This window comes from Jatropha curcas, chromosome 9 (assembly GCF_041381405.1).
Source record: "Jatropha curcas cultivar XTBG-Jc1 chromosome 9, XTBG_Jcur_1.0, whole genome shotgun sequence".
NCBI classification, from domain to species: Eukaryota; Viridiplantae; Streptophyta; class Magnoliopsida; order Malpighiales; family Euphorbiaceae; genus Jatropha; species Jatropha curcas.
Window position 1 is genome coordinate 21,558,431 of NC_143159.1, and position 18,170 is coordinate 21,576,600.

The 18,170-nt window shown below is 27.6% G+C and overlaps 1 protein-coding gene across 2 annotated transcripts; it reads left to right on the plus strand.

The window, feature by feature from the left end:
• The first annotated feature begins 1,129 nt into the window (after positions 1–1,129).
• On the plus strand, positions 1,130–6,805 carry LOC105644032 (putative alkaline/neutral invertase D). 2 transcript variants are annotated; one of them, XM_012229300.3, is made up of 5 exons: positions 1,130–1,288; positions 1,964–2,405; positions 3,007–3,438; positions 4,764–5,322; positions 6,147–6,805. In XM_012229300.3, exons 2-5 carry the CDS (start codon positions 2,010–2,012, stop codon positions 6,440–6,442), a joined length of 1,683 nt encoding a protein of 560 aa, XP_012084690.1. In that variant the 5' UTR covers positions 1,130–1,288; positions 1,964–2,009; the 3' UTR covers positions 6,443–6,805. The 2 variants fall into 2 exon arrangements, with proteins under 2 accessions (XP_012084690.1, XP_020538823.1); XM_020683164.3 differs by lacking the exon at positions 1,130–1,288 and having other exon boundaries at positions 1,929–2,405.
• The last annotated feature ends 11,365 nt before the right edge of the window (positions 6,806–18,170 follow it).

Sequence of the window (18,170 nt, forward strand, 5' to 3'; positions counted from 1 at the left end):
AATAGAAAAGAATAATATTAACTAATACCTAGAATTTTTTATTAATTATTCACATAAAAAATCATATATTTTGAATATTTTATTATTACTAGATTTCTCATGTTATGTGAAATTTTTTCCATTTTTACAATGTAATATTCAAATATAACTTTCCAATAATAAAAGAATCATATTGGATATGAGTTAGATATCCTTTTTTTTTTTTTTTTGAAAAAAAAAAACAAAAACGTTTCCTAAATATTATGAAACTTAAATAACAAAAAAAAAAATATATATATATATTAACTCATCTATATTATAAATACTTACCTTTTTCAATTATCACTAATAAATACTTGTTACGAGCAATTATTATAATTTATTATTTTTATATATTTTTCTCATATTAATTAATAAATTTCTAAAATTTAAAATTTTTATAATTCAAAATATTATTTATAATATTATAAATTAAAAATTTCATCTTTTTAAATTAATTTTCAATGCTGCAATAAAATAAGTTACTTATTAAATTATTTTTTAGAAATAAATTAAACCTTAATTGAGTCGCTTAACTCAATAACTGAAAAAAAAAAAAAATACTACTAACACATGATTGGATCAACACTATTTTTTCTTTTAATATTATAATTCGAAACATTTAATCGTCATTATTCGGATGATTTTAAATTCTCATTGGTTTAATTATTTTAAATATTAATCACAATTCACCGATTTTTAGAACAGAATTTTCAATATACCCCACCATGCCCCACCCAACCCCAAGCCAACAAGAGAATATTAAGCTGGCATGAACAGAAATTAATATTTTCTTAATTACTTAATTAACCCAACCCCACCTCCATTCCACCAAACTCCAACTGTATTTAATTTATAAAAAACAAGTATATTTGACGATCCTTGTAGCAAAAGAGAAACCCCATCAAAAACCGATAAAACAAGTTGTCAAAAAAAAAGAAAATCCAACCAGTCATCAAAGTCGATCAAACTGCTCGTCGTTTTCTGCCACGTAGGACCATAAAATCAGACTATTTTCAACTCGTGCCTTTCACCGGCTATTCCGGTCACCTCGCTCTCCTCCTCTTACACAAAACATTAGACAAAGACTGTCCTTTCCCCCTCTCTCTCTCGGTCTATAAATATCAACACTTGCAGACATGCTCTTTTTTTCTCCTCTCTCTCATTTTTTTTCTTCTCAGTTTTGTCTCTTCGCCGACCGTTCACAGGCGAAATCGCTGTTGTTTCCCGCCGGCGAGTTTCTCTTCTCGCCATTTTATGCCCCGTGAAGGTTTGCTCACTTTCTCTCTCTTTTCTATTTCCGTCTCTATGCACATGTTAAAGAAAACATTTCTTACATAGGCTTTAGATCTGGCCTTTCAACGTTTTTGGAGCTCAATTGGATCCATTTTCTTTTGCTGGACGGGCAATTTTATTTTAATTGTTCCATTTTATCTTCGGGGTGGTTTTTGTTTTATTAGGTAACGAATTGATGATGAGTTCACATTCCTTTTTGGTGGATCTTGATCTATTGCTCTTGATTTCCAGCTTTTTTTTTTAAAGAATTTAGTGCTTAATGTAATTGGAATTTAAGTGTAATGCAGCTGGAAATTTTTCTTTTTGTTTTAAAAAAAAAATTAATTTTAATTTTTAGATGCGATTAAAAAATGTTTGTCTATCAAATTTTCAGTCACTCTTTCTCCCTCTCTCCATCAAACTTTATAATGTAGTTCATCTTATTAGGCAATGAGAAGGGTTTCTTTACTTATTTCATTTTTCATTTTTCCAATTTAGAGACCTAGTTGAATGGATAATAATTGCTAAGCTTTGCTTATAAATGGGTTTTTTTTTTTTTTTTTTTTGTTGATTTATAGTTCCATACTTCTTTTGAATTTTTCATTTTCTATTTCTGATTTTCTTTTGAATATTAGTATCCTAAAAGCTGGGATCTTCTTATTGGTGATAGGACCAAAGTAGTCACTGCACTATTGAAGGATAGTAACAGAAAGCAAATGGATGGAACTAAAGATATGGGGCTTAGAAATGTGGGTTCAACTTGCTCAATCAATGAAATGGATGATTTTGATCTCTCTCGCATCCTTGACAAGCCAAGGCTGAACATTGAAAGACAGAGATCATTTGATGAGAGGTCACTAAGTGAGCTCTCCATTGGGCTTGCAAGAGGAGGAGGCTTTGATAACTTTGAGATCACATTTTCACCTGGAGGAAGGTCAAGGTCTGGATTTGACACACCAGCCTCATCCGCTCGCAACTCATTTGAGCCCCATCCTATGGTGGCTGATGCTTGGGAGGCACTTCGGCGGTCGTTAGTGTACTTCAGAGGCCAACCAGTTGGTACTATTGCTGCAATTGATCATGCCTCAGAGGAGGTTTTGAACTATGATCAGGTAATTCTTTAACCAAATTACATTACTTATTATGTTCTTGTTTCAGCTTGTATATGATGTGGCCGTGAACATGGGCTTGTTAATTTAGTTTGTATTCTATGGAAGTATATTGTTAATTTGTATACAGTCTCTTTATTGAGATGAATTTATTGTATTCATCCAGAAAAAAGAGTTCAGAGAAACTCTGTTTTACATATGCAACTGGCCTGACTATATAATATCTTTGAGCCAAATGTTTGGTGTAGAGGTCATGACTCATGATTCAGTGAGATTGAGAAGTTAATGAGATTGTATTTGTTTTTATTTTCTAAAAATATAACCCCAAGACATGAGAAACATGTTAAACTTGGTGGTTAATGATGTTGAAGATTATATGGATTTGAACCATAAAGTCAAGTCTATTGGGAATTTGATCATGGTAATTGAAAAAGCTAAACCTGATCGTAGAGACTCATCTAATTTCAAGAGATTATTCATTGCAAAGGTTTAAAATTCTTAATTTTGATTGGGTTAACTAAGAGAAGTTTAAAATGCAACTGCCAGTGTATTTGAATCTTTTTTTTTATTCTCTTGTTCTTGTTCTTCTTCCCCTTCTGTTTAGGTCTTTGTAAGAGATTTCGTACCCAGTGCCCTGGCTTTTTTGATGAATGGAGAGCCTGAAATAGTTAAGAACTTCCTGTTGAAGACACTGCATCTCCAAGGGTGGGAAAAGAGAATAGATCGATTCAAGCTTGGGGAAGGGGCGATGCCAGCTAGCTTTAAAGTTCTTCATGATCCTATTAGAAAAACAGATACTCTTATTGCAGACTTTGGTGAGAGTGCCATTGGAAGAGTGGCTCCTGTTGACTCTGGTTTCTGGTGGATCATTCTGCTTCGTGCTTACACCAAATCTACAGGGGATTTATCTCTAGCGGAGACTCCAGAGTGTCAAAAGGGAATGAGGCTTATATTGACTTTGTGCTTGTCGGAGGGATTTGATACATTCCCGACTCTTCTTTGTGCTGATGGTTGCTCTATGATTGATCGCAGAATGGTAAGCTGTTCTTGTCATGTCATTTGGATTGGCTTGTTTATGAAGTGGACTAGCTCCATTAAACTAAGAAACCATGCCTTGGTTATGTTGCTTCATGAAATACCTGCTCTTTTGAATAATAATATTCTGATGGGTAGAGTCATTAGAGATGGTTATCTCTAGATCAGATTTTTTTCATATGGACTGTATAATTGTTTTGGAATTAAGAAATTACATTGTTAATATGTTGGTTTCCTCTTATTTGTATAGAGCAGGGGAATTCTAGTGGAGAAATTAACTGATTCTAGATAGCAGATAAGATGAGGTGCTTTCATTTATATGCATTAGTAATATTATCTGAATTTAATATAATCTTTCTTCTATACACTTGGTTTGGTTTGCCAAATTTAACTCCTATGTGAGACAAAATCAAGAAGATGTGCCTTGCAGTTGAGTAAAGTTACATAATATTTGGTATTATAAGCTTGTTAAAGCCTTGTTGGTTTTCTAAGGAACATTGAGACTTAAGCTTGTTAAAGCCTTGAAGATAACTGTAGTAGGTTCTGTTGTTTAGTATGTAGGTGACAAAATTCTTAGGTTCCTGAAAACTCTTAATTCTATACTGTAAAAGAACATTGTATGAAAAATGATTTGCCTTTGTTTTTTCTATGGAAATTTGTTTATGTTTCGTGCCATTTTGTATCACATCACAGAATATGTGCATGATATTACGATTTTCAAATATTTAAAAATGAGATGACTTTGAACTGAAGAATCACTGCAGAAGCTAGTAACTTTTGGCTTCCTCCTTAATTGCATAACTAATCTCATCTCATTTCCTTTTCTTTAAATAATAAATCCAGTCAAATTAATGAAATAGACTTTTGAACTATAGTTATTCAGAATTTTGTATTACACAGATTGAACAAATATATATTCAGGAAATTTGAAGTTTAATTTTGCACATCAAGTATGGGCTTTTTTCTGTTTAGTTAGATTGATTAACACTCTGTATGAATCATTTGATTCCTGCAATTTAGGTGTTCCTTATAGCAATTTATATAGAGGCCAAACCACCATAATTCTGGTCTTCTAATCATATGGAATATGTGCTTGCATGCACAGAAATTAGAGACTAATTCTTTACAATATTATTTCAATCACAGGACACTCTGTTTATAATTGAAAGAGTAATTTATATGCTATTGATTTGTATTGTTTGCACTCAGCACTTTACTTTCTTAAACATTTAGAAGTTAAGGGATGATTGATGAGACATCTCATCTCTATTTAGATTTTGAGTTTTAGCCTTACACATGTTCTGAAGGTTTAGATTTATGTTGCAGGGCATTTACGGTTATCCTATTGAAATTCAAGCACTTTTTTTTATGGCATTGAGATGTGCGTTGTCTATGTTGAAACATGATGCCGAAGGAAAAGAATGCATTGAGAGAATTGTTAAACGTTTACATGCCTTGAGCTATCACATGCGAAGTTACTTTTGGTTAGATTTTCAACAACTAAATGACATATACAGATATAAAACTGAGGAGTACTCACACACTGCAGTAAATAAGTTTAATGTCATTCCTGATTCAATTCCGGATTGGGTATTTGACTTTATGCCAACCCGTGGTGGTTATTTTATTGGCAATGTTAGTCCTGCAAGGATGGATTTTCGATGGTTTGCTTTAGGAAATTGTGTTGCCATTCTCTCATCTCTTGCAACTCCTGAGCAATCAATGGCTATCATGGATCTTATTGAAGCTCGCTGGGAGGAGCTGGTTGGAGAAATGCCTTTGAAAATAGCTTATCCTGCAATAGAAAGTCATGAATGGCGAATTGTAACTGGTTGCGATCCCAAGAATACCAGATGGAGTTACCATAATGGAGGATCTTGGCCAGGTTTAGATAATTTTCTCTATATTTAATTGAATATTTTTTAATTCTGTGATTGACATAGTTTAATACAATATTCTTGCTGCAAAGATAGTCTCGTTGGTCCTCTATTAGGCTAATATAATATTGTTTGGTATTAAAAGGTGAATTGGAACTATTGGTGAATCATTTATAAAATTGTGAAGCTAGGGAATGCAAATTTACCTGCTACAGAGCATGGACAAGTTGACTGGTTCTACATTTTGTCTCAGTATTCATTTGCATTTATTCAACCTTATTTATACTTTGGATTTTTTGGACTAAAAAATTTAGTAAATAAATCAATTTTACAATTCAGAGCTATTAATGTGAAACCTGTTCCTGATAGCCGATGAGAGGTTCACTCTTATAAGACTGAATCATGAGCAAAAATAACTGAATAACATTGATGACATGTACCAAAAATGGCATTGGTCAATCTTGTATGTTGAGCCTGATGACTTAAACACTTATGGCTTCTATTTTTGTTGGCTAAATTGTTCTTGCGTGAAAAACTTTAGGCTATGTTTGATGAGTCGTAATAGAATATAATGTAATGTAATTAGATATATTTCTAGTGTAATGGTTACAAGATAAGTTTTATTGCATTATATTTAATTTCACTATGGCTCACCAAGAATAACCTTATAGATTTAACTGTCTTTAATTGGTTTTTTCCTTTTCTTTTTGAATTGGGAGTTATTCTTGTATGCAGTGAGTAAAGATTTTAGATGATAATAACAAGTTAATAAACTCCTTTTTTTTTTTTTTTTCTGGGAATACAAATTTTTTCCTATATTATGTGAATGCAGTGCTTTTATGGCTGCTAACTGCCGCATGCATTAAAACTGGACGACCACAAATTGCAAGACGAGCAATTGATCTTGCAGAGAGCCGTCTGCTGAAAGACAGCTGGCCTGAGTATTATGATGGGAAACTTGGTAGATTTATTGGTAAACAAGCAAGAAAATATCAGACATGGTCAATTGCTGGGTACTTGGTGGCGAAAATGATGCTGGAGGATCCTTCACATTTGGGAATGATTTCACTCGAAGAGGACAAGCAAATGAAGCCAGTGATCAGGAGATCATCTTCTTGGACTTGCTGATAAAGAGTCAAGCAAGAGAAGTAGAAGAAAAGAGTAGAGAAAGATAACAACAAAAGGTGAGAAATCTTGAGTTTTCATTAAAAATGCCATTCTTTGCCGTTTGTCCTTGTAGGTCTGATTGAAAGTTCGATTTCGTGTACAATAGTTTCTGGTAAGACAACTTTCTTGCTTTTCTAATAAGAGATACATTTGGCTGTTTGTATTAAAAAAGAAAATTTTCAGATGGCATTTTCAAAATGACATCAGTTCATATTAGCATTTGACAGCAGAGATGCAACAAAATTGTGATAATTTCCTAGGACTTTCCACTGTAGGGACTGAAAAAGTTACATAATATAGACATTTGAATTCATACATTGCAAATCCTCTAATTGATTTGTGCATCATACATATTTATGCCACATGAGGGCAGCATTTTTTTCTTTTCTTTTTATTATTTTTTTAATTATATATACACACACACATATAAACCGGCACGGGTTTAGAATTTAGATTGAAAATATTTCAATTATTAATAGGATTTTCAAACCTGGGCGCCTGCATTATGAGGCAACCATTAAGAAGTTTGTGCAATTATCATTGAAGGCACTGACACTGTTATCCGCCTTTTAGTTTTTGATTGATAAGAAACAATTGCTCCAAGTAATAATTTAGAGTAAGGGAAAATAAAGGCTTGACCTAATTTACTATTTCGTCTTTTTATTTTCAAGAATTAATTTAATAATAGTCCCTCAAGTTTCAGGCTTTTACCGTTAAGTCAGTATGAAAAGACATATTTTCTTTTCTAAGAAATCAGTTTATCCTCATCTCTCTCTCTTTTCTTTCCTTTCTTCAATAACCAAAATTACACTGAAAAACCTTTTCCATAGCCAAATCTATAAAATTAACATTTATGCTCGATGATACTCGATGTACTTATTCATTGCATTTACTATTTTAAAAAGTAATTTTTCTCTCCTTCAAGTTTTTTCGGATGATCATGATTTATTTATTTATTTATTTAAGAGTTTAATATAAATAATATGTTTCAAAATTATGAAGGTGTGTTGCTTTTATTAATTAAATGGATTATAAATTTTTCTTTTATTATCATAGTTAAATCTTGAGTACGTATATCATGAATAAACATATACTCTAATATATAAAATAAATGCATTAAAATATAACTTTTAATTATACAATGAATTTAGCTTCATAAGCCTATTGAATATTGTCAACATCTGTATCCATAGTTAGGGACTTGGATAATAATAATGTGTGAACAGCGAAATAAAAAAGCTGTTTAGGCTTTTTACATTGGGTGTTTTTAGGCATCACAACCAACACACAACTTCAAAGTCGGAGAAATTCAAGATAGTATATTTATTATGTAAGAAAGTATTTAAGTCTATTAATTTATATATAGGGTGAGTTAAAACATATGATGAGATTTTACTCACCGCAAAAATAATTGCAAACTCAATAATTTCAAATTAATAAGAACTCAATGTAATATTAATATAATATAAATAATAAATTGATATCATAATTAGAATATGATTAAACTCCTAATTATATTAGAATTTTACTACATAAGTAATATTAATCAATAATATTATACTACATAGATAAACGTTCCATAAATAAAAATATATACTGATTTATAGTAAACATCCCATTTATTATATTAAATCAAATATTTAAAATTTTTAAGTAACAATCAAATCCGCTGAATTCATCCTTTTCAATTAATTTTAATCCAAATATGCTTAGCCCTACAACAATCTAGTTTTTTTTATCAATTGTCAAAAAAAAAGATCCAACCTTTCTTTATGTGTCTTCCCTAATAATCCAAAGAACGATTCAATATTTTAATAAATAAGAAAATAACAATTTTTCTATAAAAAAAATTAAAACTAATTCCTATTTAAAATTAAATTAAACTTTCTAATATAATTTAAATTCAAATAGAAAATTATTATAACCAATCAAAATTCAAATAGAAAATTAACATAACCAATCAAAATTAAATTACATTTATTTTTCAACCAATAAAATTAAAGTTCTCAATGATATTTTTTTTCAATCCACAAACTTAGTAGAGGCGTTTTAGGAGCCCGATATTCTTCCTCATTCGTACTTTTATATGTACTAGTCCTTTGTATGACGTGTGTTGCACATTGACTATGTTCGTTATATACTCATTTTTTATTTATATAATATTAAAGCATAAGTTTTGTTTAGATTAAAATAAATATAAGTGGTTAATTTATATTGCACTTTATCGTACAAACTACTTGCAATGTTACTTCCTATGTACTTAATTTTATTTTTCTATAATAAAGTGGTCTAAGACAAAAGTTCAACACAATCTTTAGACCTAATCTTTTGATCCCTAAATCAAGCCATCATGCAATCTTCAACCCGCACCCTCAACCCTAAATCAATATCTATATAGAACCATAATGAAAAAAAAAAACTTATTTTGTACTGTTAGGTAAAAGAAAAGACATGAGAAGATGATATGAATTGATAATAGAAATCACTTTGGCTATAGTTGTAGTATTACTTATCCAGTGTATAAGAGAAAGTAGTATATGCACATACACACAAATTCTTGAAACCCCAAAAAGTAACCCGAACATAAATATATAGTTATAGTTTTTTTCCAGTTTTCTAAATATTATTTTTTCAAGTCAAACAGATTTAGGATAGAAGAGAAAAAATAACAAGAAAATTAAAAGTGTTTAATCATCTATAGGTCATCTATTTATTACAAGGGAGATATAAATTTTTTACTAAATTAAAATAATAGTAGTTACAACTTATTCAGTAGCGAAAAAGAAAGTAAAAAATTATTATTAAGAATAAAACTCTTTTAAAACTCACCTAATAAAAAAACATTTCAATATTTGTAGATATATAAATATATCAATAAAATATTATATATTTTTTTAAATTAAAATTTTCAACTGTTTACCATCTCAGGTTTAATTATGTAAATTTTATTTCAAAATTTACTTTATAAAAAATATATTTAATCAAATCTTACAAACATAAAAAATATTAATAAAAATAATATACTTTTTCTTATTTTTTTATTTCTCTTAAATAAAATATTATATATTCTATTTGAAAATTTATTTTTTTAAAAAATCTATCCGATCAAATCATACAAACGAAAAAAGGAATATTAATAAAAAGAATATATTTTCTTTCTTTTTTTATCTATATCCTAAAATAATTAAATATTTAATAAATAAAATATAAATCAATTTTCAAATATCTCATTATCATATATATTTATTAAAAAATAAATTTAGTAAAAATAAATTTTAAAATGCTTAATTATTTATATATATTTTATTAAAAATTTTTTATTCATTAGGAGGTTTGATAGGCCAAAATAGTACTGTGGGCTACACAATAAGGAATAATCATCCACTCGTCAAATTGGTAAAAATACTTGCAGTCGAAAGCATTTGAACTCGAAACCTCTCACTCCTCACATAAGTGACAAGACAATCAGATAACATATGATGGACTTAAAAAATAATTTTTATAAATATATCCAATTAACTAATAAAATATAATTTTCTAATTGGCTATGGATAAGGTTATTTTAGGATATCTTAAATTTCATCAAGGACACTATTGAAAATTCCATTATTCCCCTCAATTCTCACATTTATATATAGTATAGATTAAAGATTAATAAATTTTTTATTATACTCCCTCTGTTCTTTTTATAAAGGAAAAATTATATTTTGGGTATTCTTTTTATATAGGAAATTTTGTCTAATTTGGTAACTTTAGAAACTATACCAATATGAAAAGTCTATTTTATCCTTCTTTTTAGTCCTCTATGAAGCTTTTAGTGTGGGGATTCTCAAGATAGTAGCAGACAAATGTATAGATAATTGGTTTTAGTCCTTTATGAAGCTTTTAGTGTGGGGATTTACAAAGGTATAGATGAACAATTAATGTGAAGAAATTTTGGAGAATTGATTTTTACATTAATTTTCTTTGAAAAAAAAAAATGCTCATATTAGGTGATTTGATTGTTGATTAAAATGGAGTTTGAATAGAAAATGTCCACAAAATTTTTAGATTGACTACAATGAAAGGAATTCTTGCAGACTTCGCTCGAATCTTTGAGAAATTGCTCGATATTTAAAGTACGTTTCAATAACCAAAAACATTTGGAAGGTTAAATGAGCACAAATTAAAAATTTCCACATAACTTTCCTAAATAAAAGACTAAAAAACGAATTTTTCTCGAGCATAAACTTTATTTTTAGCAATCATTTTTATTCTCTTCATTCCAACAAAGCATTTGAAGCATCGTTGAAGATTAAAACATAATTTAAGGTATACATTGATATTAAAGGAGGAATAGATGAGATATTAAGGGTAAGTTAGGAAAAAAAGAGCAAAAAAAGTTGGTTAAATTACTTTCTTAATCTTGTTGAAAAATTAGTTGTTTCTATATAAAAAGAATGGAGGGAGTAATGTAGAAGAATTAATTATTTTATTAATTAACGTGAAAGCCTTAAACAATTTATATTTTTTGAGGAAGCAATTATATTGGAGTTCGAGCACTGATGTGAGCATACCTTTGAAGTTGTGGCTATCAAACTCCCTCCGTCCACAAATATATATCTCATTCAAAATTTTTGCAAATGATCAAAGAGCAGTTAATTTTCTGTGTTGAAAATGGATTAACCAACAAAAATACTCACTTAGAGTGTTGTTATGGGATCACTCTAAAATGACATTTGTTTATCCGGTGCCCCAACTTTGAAACTTTGATATATTGTCATCCCACGTACAATATTCATTGAGAGTTTATAATACAATAATATAAAAGTGGAATCCACCGAACCAGTTTAGTTAATCTAACCCAAGCTTCTAAACACACTATTTTGAATAAGGAGTGAATCTGAATTTCTTCCATCGTTCACCTTTTCTTCGGCATTCTACGTGATTCATTCCAAATCGGTAAGCAATTTGGCTCCACCCGCTAAGGGATTCGCTCAGGTAAGCCATGGAAATTAAATTTCTTCCTTCTTTTCTACATTAAATCACGTGTTTTCATAAAAAAAATCTATTTTTCTTCTACAATACTATTCTATGGCTGTTGACGCTAAGGAGCCTTGTTCGAACGGGTTGCTTCTCCGAGTTATTGACTCAGAGATTGAGGTGGCTCAAGAAACCTGATGATCGTGAACGGGCAAGTAATATTCTTTTTTTCTTTTTTAATGAAAAAAGAATTGTGATTGTTTTATGTTGTTTTAATTTAGGGATGGAAAGATATTTAATTTGTTTAGTTTTGTATTAATTTTTTTGGAACTGAGAATATGAGACAAAATTGATTTTCGAATTCCTTGTCTGTTCTTTGTTTTAGCTTGCAAAGTTTTGGGGCATGTGTATATAACAGGGAAGAGGTATGTGATGAATATAAACTTAACTTTTGAATTGCTATCATGCTTCTTTTTGGTCATTTACATGGTTGAGAAATAGAAACTAAGAATTCATTCTTAATTCAAAACGGTGCAGTTAGGACTTTGAGTTAACTCAACTCAGGTTGGTTTGATGGGTCCCACTTTTATATTATTATATAATAAATCTTAAGTGAATTTTGTACGTGGATTAAAAATATATCTAAATATCAAAACTGTGCAACAATGCCCAAAGTCTGAGATATTTTTGTAGATTAACCCGCAGAAAATTATCTCATGTCTCCTCCGTATTTCTTTTTGTTTTTTATTTAAGCATTTATCATCACGATGTGGTTAATAGGCACATGTGGAGAGTACAATACTGTCCATTTAAATTAATTGTAAACTCATAAATGATTTACCGATAATAAAACATTAAACTGCCATTATGTGTTCTAATAAATATTAATAAATATTAGTTTTTTAATATTCAAATTTAAATTTTTATGTCTCACTTTTATTAAAAATTTTGTTAATGTTTATATAATTGATTTCATTTTTGAAAAAAATGATAATAATGTTATAAAATACAATATTCTATTTAATTTTATTTATTTATATAGCCAAATAAAAATTTATAATTTTAAAATGGCTATTTCATTTAGTAGAGCAATTTTTATTGTGCTAATTATTTATTTAATCATTTATTTAGTCAAATGATCTTTATTTTTTACTATATTATTCATTTTTTTGAAAAGATTATATTATTGATTATTATGTCTTGATATTTATATTTTTGCATTTGTTCACAAATTAATTTCATTCAATAGAAAATTTAAACAAAATAATTAGTATACCATGATTACAAATTTTAAAACATTTTGAAATCTTACATGGCATAACTTAACTTTTTTAATCCTACATGACACTACCAAATTTTAACAATTTCATTTGGCACTTTCCAGAGAAAAGATGCTCTCTCTCTCTCTCTCTCTCTCTCTCTCTCTCTCTCTCTCTCTCTCTCTCTCTCTCTCTCTCTCTCTCTCTCTCTCTCTCTCTCTCTCTCTCTCTCTCTCTCTCTCTCTCTCTCTCTCTCTCTCTCTCTCTCTCTCTCTATTTATATATATATATATATATATATATATATATATATATATATATATATATATATGCTTGAAATGCAACATGATCATCCATTAAAGTTTAGTATATATATATACACACCAAATTTTAATGGAAGAACATACCGCATTACCAGGCTCTATTGGTAAAAAAATTTATCCAAACTTTAAGATCTTAAATCTCTAACCACAAACAATCAACAATTCATTTTGCACTTCAAAATGTCAGAGAAATAAAAGATTCATATAAAACTTCTCAATAACAAGGAACAAGCCCATAAAAAGAGAGAAATTAATAACCTACTAAGAGGGTACCAAAACACTCAAGATCTATCAATTATTACATATCTGAGAGACTAAATTCAAGTTTTATTCCAAACGATTATAGGTTTGGAGATTATTAGAAAAAAAAACTAAATAAAATAAAGATAAAAGATAGAAAGGGACAAAAAAAAACCACCACTGACCAAAGAAGATGGTTGACGGCGGTTTAGAAAATAAAATATAAAAGAACAAAAAAGAGAGGGACGACTACCCGTTATATTTTACCGAAGTAGATTCTTCAAATCTAAAACAATTGAGCGATGGGTTTTTCATTTTTGAGATATCTCTGTGAAGAGGATATCTTCTGTTAGAGATTATGCTCGAGAGTCCAATCATTCGATGCACTGTTTGGGTAAGTGGGCATAGAGAAAGAGGCATGGGTAGATTTTTGGCTAAATTTATAAGTGGGTTCATATCGTTCTGTAGAGATCTTCGACTATCCATATATTTAAATTTCACTCAATTTTTAAAAAATTAAGATTTAATTTACTAAATCGTTAATTTTTCCGTTCAAGCACCAAAATAGCAGTTATTCCAAAAATTTACATGTAACCAATATAAAGTGTATGATTTTCAATTTTATTTTGTGAAAATATTATATAGAATTGAAATACATCATCTTGTATTTTGTTTGTTCGATTTTAAATATCATTTTAAGATGATTATATGACAAATAAAATAAAAAAAATAAAATAAAATAACACTTACAGTGGAACAAAGGAATAACAAATATTGAATCTCACATATTGTGAGCATAATATAATCCAATTTTCCACAGTAGTTCTTCATGTATTTTGAACAGTAAAAGCAAACATATGCTCAATTGACAGCATTAAGGTTATACATAAGCACCTCTAATACTGTCAACTGAGCTTATGCATGCCTTACATTCACTATTTTTCATAAGCTCTGCCTTTTCACTTCTCAATCTTCGCTGTAATTTTGCATTTGAGGGATGCCTTATTTATAGCCAAACCCCATTACTACCCTACTAAATAACACTAGACATGTTTTTATTTTTTTACCACAAATACAGCATATTTGTAAAACAAAATGTGATGTCACAACAACCTTCTAATTTATTATGATGAGGATAAGCTCAAAATTAATGGACTTCCATAATTTATTTTAAGTTAATATAAATAATAAAAATAAATTAAGTTTATAGGATTTTCCTTTTATTTATTATAATTTTTGAATGGACAAAAAATTCCGAATACCCTTGCTTCATGGAATGTTTTTTTTGTTTATTAAAATAATTGGATTTGGACTACTTTTATTAGAATATAGACTAATTTGATTATTATTATTATTATTATTAAAAAATTGGTATCATGTGCAAGTTCTTATGCATATATTAAAATATAATACTACCTACATGATTGTGCTATGCACAAATAATTTAATAAATATTGGTTGTTTAATATTAAAATTTAAATTTTTATGTCTTACTTTTATTAAAATATTTTTTAATGTTTATATATTTGATTTCATTATTTAAAAAAATATATGATAATAACGTTACAAAATACAATATTCTATTTAATTTTATTTATTTATATAGTCAAATAAAAACTTATGACTTTGAAATGGCTATTTCATTTAGTGAAGAAAATTCTTATTGTGCTAATTATTTATTTAATCATTTATTTAGTCAAATGATTATTATTTTACTATATTATTGATTATTATGTCTTGACATTTATATTTTTGCATGGGTTCACAAATTAATTTTATTCAATAGAAAATTTAAATAAAATAATTAATAAACCATGATTACAAATTTTTAAAGCATTTTGAAAACTTATGCGGCATAAGTTAATTTTTCTAATCCTACATGCCACTACCAAAATTTTAGCAATCTACTCCGTACTTTCTAGGGAAAAGTTGCTCTCTCTCTCTCTCTTCTCTCTCTCTCTCTCTCTCTCTCTCTCTCTCTCTCTCTCTCTCTCTCTCTCTCTCTCTCTATATATATATATATATATATAATTTATAGATTCTTGAATGAAATTTCTTTTGTTATGTTATTAAAAAATATTATAAAGATATATCAATAGTAAAAAAGAAATACAGCCTTGATTTTTGATTCTTAAAGTAAAAAATGAGTAGATAGACATGTATTTACAGCTAGAGTTGCGCATGATTTCTGGGGGATCCGAACCAAACTAAGGAATCGTATTGAATTAAACTGGAATCGAAAAGAATCGAGATAGTAGGAGCCGAACCGTACCGAATTGAATGTAATTTATTAATTTGATTTTGGTTCCGATTCTTATAAAGAACTGTATTAGAACTGCATCGAAACCGAACCGAACCAAAAAACCGATTTGTCCATATATTTTTTTAATGTTTCAATATTGCATGTTATTTATAAAAGACATTAAATTTTATTAATTGAAAATAAAATCTTTATTAGTTAATACTCTTTAATTAATAATATAAATGGGCTATAAATTAAAAGTATTTATCCCGCATAAAAAATTAATATCTAATGATACCCGTCATCTCTTATTGTATATAATATTTTAACAATATGATAATTCATAAATATTTATATAGTATTTTACTATATCTATAATTTTAAAAAAGTATTTTTTAGATTATTTTTATCTTTCAAAAGTCTTAATTTACTAACATATTTATCATGTGACAACGAAGGTACTATCACTTTGGAGATTTCATGGAACTTAAATTCTTTTTCATTATTCAATTGTTAATTGTGATTTGTTGATATTTTTAATATGCATGTTATTATTTTGGAGATTGCTCAGAACTAATTGAAAGATGACGGGAACTTCTTTTTACAATGAATAAAAACAAAACTTCATTATTGATTATTATTTTTTAATGTATATCCTAGTACGATATTATCTTTTTTTTTTTAATTAGCATATATTGTAATTTTATTTTGATATTAGAATATTTTTATATAAAGGAACCTTGTAATGTGTTTTAAAAATGTAATAATTATCAATGGAAGAATTGGAACCGGAACCAGAACCAAAGAACTAAAACTGAAAACCGAAGAATCGTACTAAAAATCGCATCGAAAATTTGGTTCGATTCGATTCTAGTTCTTTAGTCCTTTGGTTCTGGTTTCTAAAAATAAAAGAACCAAATTTTTGGTTCGGTTCTAATTCTTCTGAAGAGCTGTATTGGAACCGGTTTTGCACAGCCCTATTTAGGGGTATTGATTAAAAATGTTGAAATTTATAGAGATAAATAAACAAAGAAGAAAGGTGATAAAATCCATTAATTTGATTTATTTTAAAATTTAATGTAAAAAATAACTAACTTGCTATTTTATTAAAATCCATGAAGAAATAATTTATTTTAAATAATAATAAAAAGTTGTATAAATCATCAACTTATCATTTTATTAATTCTCTAACACTATAATTAATCAATTATATTTAACATAATTTAATTTAATAAATAAATATTTTTTTAATTTTTTAATAAAAAATAATAACTATCCATATCATTAAAATTCATAAATTATACAATTTATTTATATCATTAAAAGTTATTTAAATTGTTAGATAATATGCTATTAATTCTCTAACGTTATATTAATTAATTACATTTAAGATGGTTTAATTCAATCTATAACAATCATAAATTAATTTATTTTTAAATAAATATAAAGATAAATAATTAAAGCATTACGTATGTCATTAATTTGGAATCTTACATGGCAACACGGGAAAAATTTATGTGCTTTATGTATATATTTGTCTTCTCGCGCTTCGTGTGCAAATGTTATATAGTGTTTAAAAAGAAAAAGAAAAATATTATTTTATTATAATAAATAATTATTTTCAAGAATCCAAATATCCAATATATTATACTTACTAATATACAAATAAAATAAAATAAAAAATAATTTTTTTTCCCAAATTCTTGCAAAAGGATCAATATATTGACACATGCGTACATAAATCAAGTTTATAATTAAGCTTAAAATTTCTAATTTTTATAAATATTGTAATAGATTTAAAATAATCTTTTTAAATATCGATTATTGAATTCATTTTGAATAGATAATCTAGAATTTGGGCATAAATCCAATAAACATTAAAAACTTAAAAAAAAAAAAAATTCATTGAAGTTTGCCATGATTTAGAAGAGGTTGACAAATATTATCATCTTCCTTCACAAAAGAAAACATATACATCAATTTTGTCATTAAATATTTTTCTATTTCACAGATAATGACATTAAAAAATGAATTTTAATTTTAATTTCATTAAAAAAAGAACTATGAAAAAAGAATTTTATAATTTAGGTGACATCGTGCTGAACAAAACTTAACACTTAATTATAGTAACAATAAATAAAATGCTTTTATATGGATTAGATGCTCTAATAGTTATGATAATAATTTATTACAAATCACAAAATCATATCTTAGTTGATAATTGGAAAGTGATCCATCACTATCACCACATTGATCAAGCCCACATCAATAAAATGCCATAAAAATAGTCTTATATTGTTTACAAAAAAACTCATTTCTTTTTGTTGAAAGTATGATTAATTTTCTTTAAGATTTCATTTATATTGAAATCGATTGTGTATACAAATTCAGTAACAATATGGGGAAAAATAGATAGAATAAAGATTAATGATATTGTTATTTATTTTAGAAAAAAAGTGAGGTTTTTAAAATATTAATGGAATTATTAGTTTAATTAATTATTTAAAAATTAAAAGTATTATTAATAATATTAATTAATTCTCTATTAATTATATTAAAAATAATTTTAAAAATAGAAAAATTATTTTCAATCCAATAGATTAATATTTTCCACGTAAGCATTTTATACTCTAGAATTGTGCCACATAAGTTTTTATGACTTA